Source organism: Gopherus flavomarginatus, chromosome 17 (genome assembly GCF_025201925.1).
Source record: "Gopherus flavomarginatus isolate rGopFla2 chromosome 17, rGopFla2.mat.asm, whole genome shotgun sequence".
NCBI lineage: Eukaryota > Metazoa > Chordata > Testudines > Testudinidae > Gopherus > Gopherus flavomarginatus.
Window position 1 is genome coordinate 11,045,635 of NC_066633.1, and position 15,223 is coordinate 11,060,857.

Consider the following 15,223-nt stretch of genomic DNA (forward strand, 5'->3'; position numbering starts at 1 on the left):
AGGGGAAGAGAGACCAGAGACTAGGTCTTGAATGCAAAACACACGGCAGAAGAAGAAAAGTCTAGGGTCAAGCCCTGCTCTCACTGAAGTCAGTGGCAAAACCCTGACTTCAAAAAGGGGCCACATTCAGATCTTTATTCTGTACCTTTTTTCCCCCTGTATGATTTTCAGAGCTAGTTCTGAAGACTCTGGTAACTCGCTGCCCTCTGGTTCTGATCAGCATGGTGATCAGAAAGGCCTTTGTGCAATGCCTGCACCACACACCAGACAGAGGTCATCTAAGCTGAAGCAGCCTTGTCAGTAGATCAATGCACTCCTGCTTTTCCTTGACACAGATTTATTTTTAAATATACTATGCTAGAGAGCGCAGAATAAAAAAGAAACCCAAAAAAATAAATATCAGAGCGAGAGCCACGTACAGAAACAATCTGTATTGGACCAAAATAAAGGGGAAACAGCCCCTTTGGTATTACAGAAACTAAGGACAGAGCTATTTACACACTGTAAAAAAGACAAGTCTACAAAAGTGTGTAATACTGAGATACAAATGTATAATATAGTGGCACAATATGTTATCAACAACGTTAAAACAGTACCTCAGAAAAGAGATAGTCCAAGGGGTGTTTTTTCGGTGGGGTGGGTTGTTTTTATTTTTATTTTTTTTGCTTGTGGGTTTTTTGTTGCATGTACGTTTGTATTTTGTAAAGGCAGCCTATGGTGTTTTGTTTTGTTTTTATTTTACTGTCACGAGTTAAGCCAAGGTGATCTGTGGGGGTGAGAATGGTGTGAGCACAGAGAACAACAATCAGAAATCATCTATAAAACAAGCAGTTCGTAAGAGGAAAAACAAAATCTCATGGAAAGCAATTAGTGTTTAAGATACACGTGGTGGGGTTTCACAGGAGATACTGAGGGAATGGGGTGGGGAGATTGCTTTCTTCTCTTGGCCAGAGTTGAAAGGAGTTAAATTGCACTGTTAATTGTCTTAAAGTCTTGTCCTTTCAATAACACAAAGAGTCACAGTTAGTCCCCAAATCCATTGGATTAATTGGGAAGGTCAAAGTGAACTGGGAAAGGCTGCCCAGGAGTCATGGTTTCAGAAGTTTGTGGCATCCTTAGACTGCTCCCTTGAGAGATGCACCCAGGGCAAAAGGTTTCTGCAGGCTTTTCCGATCCCTGCTTAATCCTGGACAGAACCAGCCAATCATTAGGGTAACCAATGTTTCCACTGGAATTAAATAAACTACTCCAAACCCCTATGTATAGATTTTAAACTGTTCAGTGGTATTTTGTACGGACACTGAAAGGAAGGGCTCGCCACGAGCTGCTTTCCTCTTCCAACAGGGACTGTATGAGCGAGCCCCGTCCAGGTCTGATGTAGCCCTTATCTGAGCTCATTACTCTCATGTAACTGACGTGGCTGGAAATTTAACTAGACAAACAACAGCTCTGCTGAGGCACATTTGGGATGCACAGACTCAACTAGAACCACTGCTGGAGGCAAAGTGGTATCTTTAGACTCATCCTAATCCACCTCCCCTGTTGCCATCCTTCTCTTCCTCATTCAGTGATGCAGTCAGCTCATTGCTCTTACAAAGGATCTGCCATTTCCCCAAGCCTGAGCCTGGCTAGAGTTGTGCATCTACAAAGCACGGCTGTGCTCTTCCTCTATAACCTCACTCCTTTATCGTTACCAAAAGGGATCCACAAATGGACTCCTGTACCGCTGCATTCACAGCGTCCATCCGTGCCATTCCAAACCCATTCGTCAAGGGCTCCCGGACACGAGGAAACATGGATTCCTTGACCAGCAGCTAAGGGCACTGACAGAACCACAGGGAGGAGTTTCGTCAACGTATTTCGTAGTGTTCTGTTTCATTACTAAGTTTCATTAATAACTCCCCCGCCACCTCCAAATGTGTGACCTTAGTGTCATGTATGTGTCTGCGGGGGACGGGACACTGTGACCCCAGGAAAGCAGGGTGTATATTGCTATTCAAACACTCATCTTCATGTACAACAGGGGCAGGGGGAAGGAATCAAATTGCAGTAGGAAATCCTCCAGGAGGAGGGCAGAGTATCTGTGTTCATCAGTCCAGGTTCCAATCTTAAAGCTCTGTCCAAAAACAACAAATTATTATAAAAAGGCCTGGTGTGACCTCAGCATTTAGACCTGTAGTCCACAAGGCAATAACTCCACAGACCAGAGGATTTTGAGTACGAGAGATTCTGGGCACCTCGGTGAAAGGGAGAAAAGTGCATCTTGATAAACACCCTACTTGAGGCAGTAGGGCTGTTCCCCAGTCTGTGCCTTTTGCAAATCCCTATAATGAAGGCCCCTAGGTCCTTTGTCAGTCTACCATTGCGCATATGTTGTAGTTCTCTCTGCAGTTGGCTTTGGCCTGTTATATAAAAAAAAGAAAAAAAGAAAAAAAAAGGTGTTACCTGGCTTCTGCTACCTCTGAACAATATCGCTGATTTCTTTCACCGAGCTGAGAAGTTTGCTAAAGTCCTGCGTGGCTGCAGGGCCACTGCTAGCGGTGGCCGGACAGATCTGGAGCTCCCGAAGGTTATTCTCCAGCTTGTTGATGGCCTCACGGAAGGCAAATTTGTTCCTCATCTGCTGGATGGAGTCCACGTAGCTCACGCAGAACGTGTAGAGGTTTTTGCCGGCCTCCAAGACGGCGCTGTGGCTCGCCATTTGTTCAGAGTTTTTGTTAATGGCAATGCGCAGGGCCTCAGTGCTTTCCAATACCACTCCCTTGGTGACGGTGCCGCTGGCTATCCTCTCTGGAGGCTGGCGGGTTTTGCGCAAGGAGACTCTGGTGGATATGAGAGGGATGAAGGCCGTTGACGATGGCTGGTCTCCGCTCGGGGCAGATGGGGCAGATGAGGATGAGGGGGCTGGGGCCGCTGTGGTCAGCAGCAGCTTTGTAGAGGACTGTGGCTTTGGTACAGAGGGGAGCCCAGGCCTTTTTACACCCTCCCCTAACTGGTTTGGCTTGGCGACATCACCGCTTATAGTGTCTGCAACCTGAGTCAACTGTTTAGATTTAGTACCAGACCCTGAATCTGCTGCTTCCTGGCTGGGGCCGTGGGATGATTTTCCAGGCTTCCCAATGGAAGCTGAGGAGAGTGGAGGCGGAGGAGCCGGTTTAAGCTTTGATAACTTCACCTTGTCCTTTCCTGACGACTCAGAAGTCTGCTTGAGCCTTCTCATCCTTGGCTCCTCCGTGGAAGACTTGCTGGCAACCACAACCCCAGCAGAGTTGGGTTTGACGGTAGGACCTTGGTCTGCCATCCCAGCGGTACCTAAGGCACTGGATTTGATGCCATCATCCTTGTGGGACAGGCTGGAGGAAGGAGCGATTATAGGTTGCCTGCGTACAAGTTTTGGTGTCAGAGAGGGTGGGCTGGAGCCAGGGCTGGACTCTGCGTCTTTGAACACATCGTCAGTCGTCTCTTCATTTTTCTTCAGCAGCCGGGGAGGGGGCGTCACCGTCCCCCTGACGGCAAGATCCGTCTTGTTCTCATTCGCCCGCTTCCGAGGCAGGGCTGGCTTTTCGCTCTTGTGCCCGCCGAAGGTGGAGGAATCAAATTGCCTCACTGTGGACTGTAAATCCCTGGGCAGCGTCACGGATCTCCACTCCGTGTCCTTGGCTCCATGGGGTACGCACGATGCTGAGCAGGACCTCAGGAAGCGCTTGCTGGCATTAGAACTACATTCTTCTTCGCCAGTTGTCGGCCGGCTGCTAGTCATGGCGCTGGTTTTTTTCCACAGGTGAGGGGATAAAAAGCCTGAGTTCCCAGTGACAGCTCCGTTAGTGACTCCAGCCCCATTGCTTGGACCCTGGCACTTTGAGGCATCCATGGCATCTGCAGGGGGCATGATGAAAGCCCCATTGCTGGCGTCCCTGCTTTCATCCTCCCCCGCACCCTTGCGGTCCGAGTGGCCGTCCATCTCCCGGAAGGAGCTGCTGCGTTTCGGAGGGGCAGGGGCAGTCTTCTTCTTTTTCTTGATAAGGGCACTGAAGAGGTTGGTCTTTTTGTCTTTTGGAAGCAACCGCTCATCTTCATTTAAACTGCTCTCCAGGGCAACTCTTTCCTTCCGCGGGAGCAAGGGAGAAACAGCAGGGTCATGCTCCAGAGGGTCTGCAAGGAACAAAAGATTCTACTGAGCTTTGCTTAAAGAAATACCAGGCTGCTTTCCTTTGGGATCGCTTTGCAGCACCTCCCAACAGGTGCAGGCTCTGTAAACAGGGCTGAGTTCAGACCTGGTGCAAGCAGGCGCTGCTCCACCAAGCCAAGGTTGGATTTGGTCCAGAATCTTTGGACACATTAATTCCTGGGGGTGGGGGAATGTTTATAGGATGCCCTGCCAGAATACCTCACCCTTTGTTTTCTCAAGCAGGCCTCTGACTAAGTCAGTCAGACAGGAATTTACATTTGAAATTCAGACCAACACAAATTAACCCTCATTATCCCAGAGTTCCTGACATTACATCTGGAGTTTTCTCCAGCCCTGCTGCCTTGTAGATGTGAGTGAACACTAAGGTCCGCTTTTTTTTTGGTCCCTTTGTTGTTTTCTCCCATGTGACTGAAGGTTCATTTTTCAAGGCCTGTCTGTACCCACACACTCGTCTCCCTGTCTGGTTACTCTAAGGTGTCCATAATCCCCATCTGACAGCATCCTCTGGTGGAGTGTATCGCACAAGCAGAAATCAAGGTAATTCCATCAGCTCAATACTCCTAACCATGTCATTGTGAAGACAGGCAGCCTTGCACAATGGAGAAACCCAGAGACAACAGCCCGCTCCAGTGGAGCTGCTCTGGAAGGAGAGTGGGGTGACCCTTTTTCCACTTACATGAGAAATACTTCAAAAATGAACAGCGGCTTATAATACATTTGTCAGGAGTCCTGAAGGTCCCAATATTTGAACAACACGGTCTCTCGTTCACAGGTCAGGCATTACAACAGGAGTGCTCAGACAGCACCTCAATTCACAAGAGATGCCTTCAGGATATTGTATACATTTACAGCTCGAGTAGGCAGCAAGAGGGGGAGATGGAGCAGGGTTAAATAGGGAAAAGAGGATGCTACATAGTCATATACTGGAAAATATTCTGGGATTTGGATCCTGGTTGAGAGGAAGGAGAGGAATTCTTGAAAAAAAGGGTAATTTCAGGATTGCAAAGTCACACTTTTTTGGACGTTGTGTAATTAAACCATTCACATGCACCCGAACAAATCTGGAAGGGCCTAAGCAAAAAGGGCTTTTAAAAAAATTTGGAAGGGGACAGCTATTTCTGAGAGCAGATATGGGTATGTGAGCCTCTGTGCTCATTTAGGAAGGAACACGAAAGATGTTTCTTCTCAACACTGATTTTTCAAGAAAACAATGACTCAGGTCCCTAACATCCCTTCCCAGGGACCAACATCTCAGTGATCAAGACTTAAACTCAAAATTTCTCACGGAGTGCTTGCTACTGATGGGAAGTGATGCTCACAGGTCTTGGACACCTGTAAGCAACTGGAAAGGGAAGGGACATAGGACCTTCTATAGGTACTTATTGTGAAGCTGACACACAGTAAATACAGCTTCCAGGCTCAGATATGGCACCAAAACACACCTTCTCCAGAAGAACCATCAAGTGTCTGTATTAAATAAAAAGCCACCCCAAAGAGGAGTTTCAGTGGGGACCTCTCTCTCTTAGGCATGTATGCACATGCACACGCGTGCCATTTCTCTTAGAGGTGTACTAAAGATCTCCGAGATCCCAAGTCCGCAGAACACACTGCTTACTCCTGATGGGACAGGTGAGCAGGCACATTTAACAGGAGTTAGCAAGAACCAAGAGATCAATTTTTTATTGAGTTCTTTATTTTTTAAACGTTGCATTTTAAAATGCTCTGGATACAAATTAACTGCCTATGCTCAATGTTTTCTCATTGTTTCAACTGCCTCAAAATGGAAACTACACGCTTTGAGAAACTGATTGAAAGGTTGTTTAATTTCATGGTAGATTTTGTAAATACCTCAGCGTCCCTTGCTGAAACTATATTTGATATCTGCCAAAAGTAACACTCTTCCGTGTTTCAAAACAGACACTTGGTATGATGTAGGGATGGAGAAATACTTCCCATATAAAAGTCTGTACTGCATATACCAGAGCTCCGATCCTGAGCAGTGATCCAGCTTCTTTAGACCACTCTGGTGATGTAAAGGGGCTGGCAGCCAGGCAGATTCCTCTCTGCTGGGAATTCCCCCAGCACTGGAGCAGCTTCAGTCCTACCTTACCCCTTTGATAACTGCTGGCACAGGTATGTATCAGGGTGAGGGAGATGGTGTGCTCAGAGTATTCTGTGTTCTGGTACTGCTCCACTGGGTGCCATGGACAGCAGCTGTAGGCTAAAACAGCCTTCGGAGCTGCTGTAACTTTCGTTGGGGCTGCACCAGTCCCTGAACCAACTAGGAATTCAGGAGGTAGAGAGATAACACAGAGGAGATATCCCCCCTTCCTGGGCTGCACGGCTGCTGCAGCTCAGAATCCCCAAGAGTAATACTGAGGGCTAGCCATCTACAAGAAGTGCCAGGAGCTACTGGAATACAGTCCCAAACCCATAGTGAACCTAGGAAGAGAAGTGCCTAATGACAGAGGGCACATCCAGAGAGCAGGTACTTATCATTAGGCACTTCTCCCATGTTCTCTCCAGATCTGGGCCTCCATTTAATTTCAGTCTGTGTCACAGGAGGGGAATAATGGCTGTAGCTAGAACATACCACATTCCCCTTGTCCTTTAGGATGCGCCATCTCCGTGTTCTCACTGGCATCTTTGCTTTCAGCAGCTCTCCTGGACGATCTCGTTTTGGTCGGCAGTTCTGGAGCCTGCAGGAAGTTACTCACTACGCTTCTCATGCCTTTTTTCCCCAACTCTTTCTCCACCTCTGGAAGGCAAGGAAAAGAATGATCACAAGGAAAGCAAGGGGTGGCAGTGGGGTAGAGATAAAAGGTAAAAATACTAAGCTATCAACGGAGAACAGGGGAAAAAAGACAAGCTGACAGCACCCCGGGGAAGGGGGCTCAGCCAGAGGGAAGGTCTGTTGGTAGCAAAAATAATACGAGCATCTTCCTGCTCCATGTTTTTACACTGGGAGGTACAACCTTACAAACAAAGCTTCACTGCAAAGCAACTGTGCAGGGATGTTCAGATAAAGCAATAAACTAAGTTACAGTGCACTTATGCCATAGCCCCCATTTCTAGAAACAGTGTGATGAATGGTGCAAGTGGACTTACCATCAGATATGCTGGATTCTTGAAACATCGTTTCAAATGCTTGGTGGATTTCAGCAAACGAGGGCCTATCAGAAGGGCTCCACTGCCAGCCTGAAAGAATACTACTACTCAGGACTTCTAACAAGCCTTACAAATATTCATTAAGCCTCACGCTATCACTGTGAAACTAGTTCAGTATCAGCAGCCTCCTTTCACAGACAGGGCAGCTGAGATTTAGATGTTAGCAACCTGATTTTAAGGACACTGGGCACCCTCAGCTCCCACTGACACCAGTGAGAGCTATGCCTACTCAACGCCTCCAAAAAAACAACAACCATAAATGACATGGCCAAGGGAATAAGAAAAGTCATTCCCAAGACAACTAACAAGGCTCCCTTCCCCATCCTAGACAAAGGTGGATGCACAATCCTTTATTTAGATTCCCAGGAAAGAGGAGGCAAAGAAACTTGAGTTAAACAACACACCTTCCCCAAGACCTAGACAGTTCCCACTCCTAGTGGAGAAGAATGCCCCCAAGCCAAGCATGGGTAACTTCGGAACATTTACATCTTCCTGGGACAGTGGAGTTTAAGACTGTAACTAAGCGCTGCAACTTTAATGGAAGACTAACAAAGCCTCCTTGTGCCATAGTGTTTTAACCATACTCTTGTACAGTACAACTACATCTTTGCAGAGCTCAATCAGCTTTGACATTTGTCTCTATATGCTTTTAGAAGACTCACATGCTCTCATGAGCTCATAGACTTTCTCAGGGCAACCTTCAGGCCGCTCCATGCGGTAGTCTTTCTCCAGCAGCTCGTACACCTGAGACAGGTCAATTCCAGGGTAAGGGGACATGCCATATGTTGCAATTTCCCATAGCAGGACACCAAAGGCTGCAACAGAGAAATCAAAAGGCTTTAGGGTTGTTTTTAAAAAAAAAAAACAAAAACCAAAAACAAACAAACCAATAATCGTGCAAGTTTGCTTTCGGTGGATGCACGAAAAACATTCCCTGGCACTTAAACAAGCTCCCTGGTCTGGGTGGCTCAAATTCCACGCTCAGCAGCAGCTCAGAAACTAAAGTAATGTAACAAGTTTTTTCATCAACACAGACAAGTCTCCTGCAATACGACAAGATAGAATTAGACTAATTTTTAAGGTATCAGCTGTCTCAAACCTGAACGTTTTGATATCCTTCAAGTCCTATTAAAGGCACAATTAAGAGACGCCATTGTGGATTAATTGAAACTGCTTCTCTGCTGCACTGCAGTCTTGCTGTAAATCTGACAGCTCTTCTCATCTCTACTTCCCCTTTTTCTCTTTAGGATTCTCATGTCCAATTGGTTCACTGTTTATGGGCTGCCCCCATTCTAGGAGTATCAAGATATACAGAGGAGAAAGCTGCAATCCCAACATTGTGATGGAATTCACAGCGATAACTGCCAACTAGGCGAGAATTAAGTGAGACAGTTTGGTTACAAGGGAAGTTTAACAGAAGGCACCACAGTCAAATAAAAATAACTTTAATGATCGGGATGCCCTTTCTGTATTGAACTGTGGTGAGGATGTGTGAGTCCCATGGTTAGACAACTAAACTGGGATTCAGAGTACAAAGGACAGACCCAGCACCAGTTCAACAACCTGCACGTAATTAGTTCAGTCACTGAAGAGAAGGCAATTACAATCCTGCGTAAGTACGGAAATCACATCATATTACATGATAAACAACCAAGGGCAATTTAAACCAGACACTTCCATGAGCATCTCTGTCTGAATTCTGTCCTCAGGCAGCAGAATGAAAGTTTGTAAAATCCTGCACCAGCTGCAGTTGTAGTGAGTGACTGGGAAAGGGCTCACTTTATTTTGAGTCAGATCCCAAGGACCACGGCCATAACTCCAACTGAACAGAATTTTGCCCAATATTAATTAAAAATAACCTCACATTTTTAGAATACCTTTTCTCCCAAAGTGCTTTATCATTTCAATGTACACAGGAATCACCCCAACCATCACTTAAGTACAGCAGTATCTTTGATGGATCATGGCAGCTGTTCAGCAGTTCACAGAATTCCACACACAGGTTTAGGACAGCAAAAAGAAAAATCAATACCTTAACCAATAATACAGTACCCAGAGCTTTGCCGCCATCACCAGAACATTCACAGAATCAACAATCCCTTTCCAACATCCTAAGAATAAAACTCCACTCCAAGCAGAACTTTCTACAAGATGAAAAGAGAGAACAGTCCGAAGTCCACTAGACACTTCACTACTGCCAAGTTGATTTTATGTGGAAGACACTTGGGGTCAAATCTTCAGAAATTCTTACATGCCACTGAATCCTAAATGCCTAAGATCACTTACACGAATGGGTCTTAGGCTCCTAAGTCACTTAGACACTTTTGAAAATTTGCCCCTCAGATACTGTGGTGATCAGCAGCAGCATCAAACCTCGAGATAGACAGACTGAAAGTGCACTGGGAATTTAGGGAGTCAGAATGGATGGACTTAGCCTGTACGATAGAGCCTATCTATCCTGTTCTTATCAGAAGTATTCCAGGCTCTTCAGGAGTATCAACATGTCTTCAAGTTCTCTCTCTGCTTCTCGTCTCATTCAAAGGATTCTTTTAAAAATGTACGAAAAATGAGCTCAGAGCTATCACTAGGCACATAGAGATCATGTTTCAACATCTCAGACTCTCACCCTCAACCTAAAGTAGCTTACAGAGGCAGTAACCTTCAACAGCATAATGCCCCAAAGTACTGTGCTATGGCATTGATTCAGAGCTGGCTTGGGCACCTATCCTGCAATTTTGACATGTGAGGACGGCTCTCTCACCTGTGAAGTTAAGCATGTATTTAACGATCTGCAGGATTGCAACCTCAGAAGGAGAAGTCCTGACCTACTAAAAGTGTGCAGCTCCTGGGTTTTCCTTTTAGGTCTCTCATTCAAACACTGAACCAGCCCACACCTGATTAGCTGTGACAAGGTCACAGACCCAAGTGGTTCCGCCACCAATCATCCTCTCTCTCTTCGGCATATACTTGAAGAAACAGTTTTTAATGTCTTGATTTTATAACTAGGGAATAAAAAGTTTGTTGTCTCATGTGCACGTAAGTAGGTCCTTACCCCAGACATCAGACTTAATGGAGAATTTGTTGTAAGCCAGACTTTCCGGGGCTGTCCACTTGATTGGGAACTTGGCTCCAGCATGAGCAGTGTATGTATCACCTGTCATCAGTCTGCTCAGACCAAAATCTGCCACCTTCACCAAGTGGTTCTCCCCTACAAGGCAGTTTCTGGCAGCAAGATCCCTAAGAAAGCAGACAAGAAAAAATAGGCCATGAAAGGTCTTCACAATATCACACCTTCAGCAGCAGAGAGGACATGGCTTATTATTGAAGAAACCCAAGTCTTTGTATGTGTTTTTCTGTATAAGGTATGTAGAAAGCAGGAGATTATTTGTTCTCTCCGCTTTATAAGGCTGTCGTCAAAAAAAATTTTTTTTTAAATTAGAATACAAACTTTTTAGAAAAATTAAAAGCTGCCACTGTCAGGAAAAAAATCATTTAAAAATAAAGACAAGTGTCAGTGCTCATTTTACAGTTATCTTAGATTACTGAAACAAAGGATGTTTAAGATCCTCACCAGTTTTGCTGTTTATTATTTACATATCACTTAGCTTAGACAATGAAAATATACTAATCAGTTTCAGGGCTCTCTCTAATCAATTTCACAACAGTTCCCAGGTTTACCATGTTTAAATCTCAAACACAAACTATTTTTTCCAAACATACCAACTCACATAATAAACAACACAATGCAGTGCTTTCTCATACTGTACTAAAGTAGTATACAATACCATTTGTAAAAAGCAGAAAAAATATCTGTACAAAATGCAAGCAACTGAAAATACAGTTTCTCTCTTTCTGATGTGAATGGGCACGCATAGGAACTGCCACAGTGAATCAGACCAGTGGGTCCGTCCAGTCCAGTACTGTCTCCGACAGCGGCCAGCACTAGCTGCTCAGAGAAAGGTGCAAGAATCTCTGCATAAATAGTTAAGGAATAACTGGTTCACAGGGAAAATTTCATCTTAAAAAAGTTAGCAACTGGTTCAAGCCTTCAACTTTCAAATCTCTTTTAAAAAGTTTACTATAATAAAACCTGTATGCTTTTATTATCCCTTAAGTCTTCTTTTAATTCTGTTAAGCTTTTGGCCTCAATATCTTGCGGCAATGAGTTCCACAGGTTAGTTGTGTGGCATGGTGTAATAGTATTTCCTGGAATGAAGTTGGTTAAACAGCTAGTGCACTCCTCAGGATGCAACACTCTCCTTTATTCTGAAAATATGCTCACTAGGCACATCAATTCTATCACTACCTAGGTGGCAGGCAGGGGCTTTGATACTGACTACAAAAAGTGTATCCTGATGACCTGGACAGTCAAAGGTGGTCAACATGGACAATCATAACCTAGGGAAATCTGATGATGGAACAATTCCCCATGCCTCATATGCAGGATTCTGATTAGCAGAACAGTGGGCAATAATTGATTGAAATCTTCCTTCTATTTATACACCAGTGAGTAAGGGATGCACCGACAGCAGCTCACTAGATCATGTATAATGCTAATATGGTCAAAGTGCATTGCGTGTTTAAAATCGTGAAAGTACATGAAAGCATTTCTGCTAGTAACAGATTTTGTAAAAACCTACCAGATTTTGTCACATTATATTAGAAACTGATTTCACCACAAAGCTAAAGTAAGAGTCTACTTCAGATCTAAGCAAGATCTGCCTCTCTGATACTTACTCTTTAAAAAGTCTCTTGCAGAACTTAAAAAAAAATAAAAAAAATAGTACATTTTACCAAAGGCCCATTAAGTTGTCAGGCAGTGGTCTGAATATCCCCATATCAGTGCTGATTTCTACCAGGTTTGTCTAAATAAAAACTCCTCTTTATAACCCCATTCCTACTCCTGCCTGATTCATTCAATGAAGTCACAGCCCAGCATCTGAATCCAAGGACTGTGGACTGTGACAACACCTCTGAAATAACTGGGCAGGCGGATGCGGGGGTGGCAGATTATAAGAAAGAAAACTTCTATTTTCTGAAGATATCTGGGTCATCAGCAATAATGGGAAATGAAGTGCAAGAGCATGCAAACAAATGGGATTCCGCAAAACATTTTGTAAAGTTCACTTGCAAGATGTTGAGGGGACTACAATCTTACAACAGGGTAAAAAGCTGGAAACTCTGAGGCAGCAAATAGGTGTTAACTTTGATTGACAGGAGCATGTGAACCCAGCTTTGATGCAACATAGGAAATGTGTGTCTTACAAGGAACCTTTAGCATTTCACACATGATCCTCATATTCGTCTCTATGAAGTCATATGTACAGATTTCATATTCTAGCTAATTGGGTGGGAAAGGTCATATCTATGCCATGGAGAAGATCTTGTATTAAATAAAACAGCAAAGACTCTCAAGCCTCCATCCAGGCTGTCTCATTACATTGCTAGGAGGTCATTTCTTCAGACAAAGAATGCAAAGCACTAATCATAATTGCAGCACACTTAAAGGTCAAAATCTCCAGACTTTAAGACTGCAGAGATGCTTATCTACAGAGATACACGCAATTCATGCAATAATGGAAAAGTATCACCAAAGCAGATGAAAACAAGGAGAGGGACAAATCAAAGCACTATGAAAAGGCAGCAAGGTGGCTTTGCTGGGAACCCCAGTATGAGTATAGCAATGCCCACAGTTCTGGGGAAGAGGTCATTCTGCTGACCATTAGCTTAATAGGAATAAGAAATGATCTATTTCACAAAGAGCCATGATTTTTAGGAATCTCTGTACCTTTACATGAGAGATGGGCCAATTTAACTACCTCACCTTACATGGCGATACCTTCACAGTATGTGTGGGTAAGAACGACCACCATGGCAGAATGGCAGTCTTGAGTCTGCCTCTTGTAGAGGGTTTTCTACAGTGCAGTGTCCCATATCAGAATGCAACACATCAAGGTGTTAGTGTAAGTTATAAGATGTGATGCACTTAGATCCCATATTGCTAGACTCTGAAATTCAAGGGCTTTCTGGTGCTTGAGAAGAGGGTGAGCACTCAGTGTCACTCTTACCTGTGAATGAAGTTTTTCTTCTCCAGGTACTCCATGGCTGAGGAGATCTGAGTCGCCATGTACAGTAGCACCACAGCATTCACCTCCTGCCGGTTACACTCGCGCAGATAATCCAACAGATTCCCATAAGTCATGAACTCTGTGATGATGTAGAATGGAGGTTCCCGTGTACATACCCCTGTGGAACACATTTTTGAACACAGAGTTTCTTCTAGAATGCTGATGTCTGCAGATTCTGCTCTTTGGGCAAGTTATAAGTATGTGTATGGGGAGGAGTGGGAGGGGTGAAGGAGGAGAGTTTCCTAAAAACTGATTAGCAGTTTTATATTTCCTGCTTTAGGCTCTTGCATCTTAAATGCAAAGAAGAAAAAATAATTAAAATCAAGTACTACTTTTACAAATTGTGAATTTTGCGAGAGAATAAGTATCTGTATGTGCAGCCTTGGTACAGTAAGCAGCTTATCTGCTCCTTAGCATCCATATCACTGCACAAGGGTTTAATTCAAATCCCTTTGCTTGGTATTTCTATCACTTACCTAATAACTGCACCAAGTTAGGATGCTTGATCTCTTTCATGACTGCAGCTTCTTTTAAGAACTCTTCTACCTCCATGGTGTCCTCCTGAACAGAAAAAGAAAAGCTTCAGCGAGGATAATATGCACAAGGTGGAAACAGATTTTAGCACGTGGACTGAAGAATCACTGCAAACTGAAGGGGTAAGCTGTGACTGTCCCCAAACTACGGCTCCTTACTCCAGCTGCATCACGCTGCTGGGTTGGGCTCGATCCTCTGTTTAACTGATCTACTGTCATTCTTATACCACCTCTTTTGGCACAAAAAAATACCTATTTCCCCTTTTGTGGTAGGCCCTCTCCTGCAGGGAGATGATCTGCTCAGAGAAGCCCATTTAGAGTTCACATCTTTGGAAAAAGACTGACGACACTTGCTCATGCCACAAGAAATAGTACTAGGGTGACAAGAGATGAATGAGGCAAGAGGACAGATGAGAACAAAAGGGAAAATGCTACACATGCAGATGCCTGAGGCTACCTGCATCCATTATGGACCACCACTTCAATGACTCAGAGTCCTGTTGATTGGGTCTGTGACAATTGATGGTGGTTGCTTCACAACTGAAGATTGCAGGTTTTATAGCTTATGAATTTGTTCCTGGCTTTTAGAGTCTAATCTGTGAAGTAAATGTTCTAGCTAGATGTTGCTTCGTATTATTTGTTGAGTGTCATTAAGTTGCTCGCAATTATATAAAACAAAGAAAGATACTGTCTTTATTTGAAAGAATAAATATTTCAAAACAAATGTGCACTGGAAGGCCAAAAGGTCATTTCAAAGTGGTTCAAAAATATATTTTTAAATACAACTATTCTTTCTATATCAATGTTTCTTTCACTGGTGGATTAATGCTGACAGGCTTCAGAGAAGAAGTGTTTTAAGGAGGGATTGCAAGGGATTTGCTGCTGCTGGTAAGGCTGATGACACGGGTATGGCTGCTGCTGTAGACCTAGCTGGTACTCTATTTCGTTGTTAGCACCAATAGTTCTATTCAAACAGTTTCACTCCATCATTTACTGTTCCTTTACGAATTGGTACTGTTTGATGGCAGCTGTAGTTTCCTGACACTGTCAATACTACACCGCTATGAGGTTCTTGGGAACAGAAATTTAAACCATTTCCTTTGGCAAAGGACATTGGGTTAATAATCAGAGTTTCAGAATGATCCTAAATACTTGCCTATCTCATGTTTGATATGTAAACGCCACCAGGATCATCCTGTACAGAA

General features: G+C 44.1%; 1 protein-coding gene across 10 annotated transcripts in view; it reads right to left on the minus strand.

Annotated features, from left to right (window-relative positions):
* Positions 1–416: 416 nt before the first annotated feature.
* Positions 417–15,223, minus strand: part of ABL1 (ABL proto-oncogene 1, non-receptor tyrosine kinase) — a 119,972-nt gene continuing 105,165 nt past the window's right edge. For all 10 annotated transcript variants that reach the window (XM_050926097.1, XM_050926093.1, XM_050926094.1 and 7 more), the window contains 7 exons: positions 13,962–14,046; positions 13,426–13,603; positions 10,410–10,594; positions 8,020–8,172; positions 7,298–7,387; positions 6,783–6,947; positions 417–4,152 (listed from right to left, as the gene is read on the minus strand). In XM_050926097.1, the coding sequence (XP_050782054.1) occupies positions 2,456–4,152; positions 6,783–6,947; positions 7,298–7,387; positions 8,020–8,172; positions 10,410–10,594; positions 13,426–13,603; positions 13,962–14,046 (2,553 nt within the window). In that variant the 3' untranslated portion in view covers positions 417–2,455. The remainder of the gene's footprint in view (positions 4,153–6,782; positions 6,948–7,297; positions 7,388–8,019; positions 8,173–10,409; positions 10,595–13,425; positions 13,604–13,961; positions 14,047–15,223) is intronic.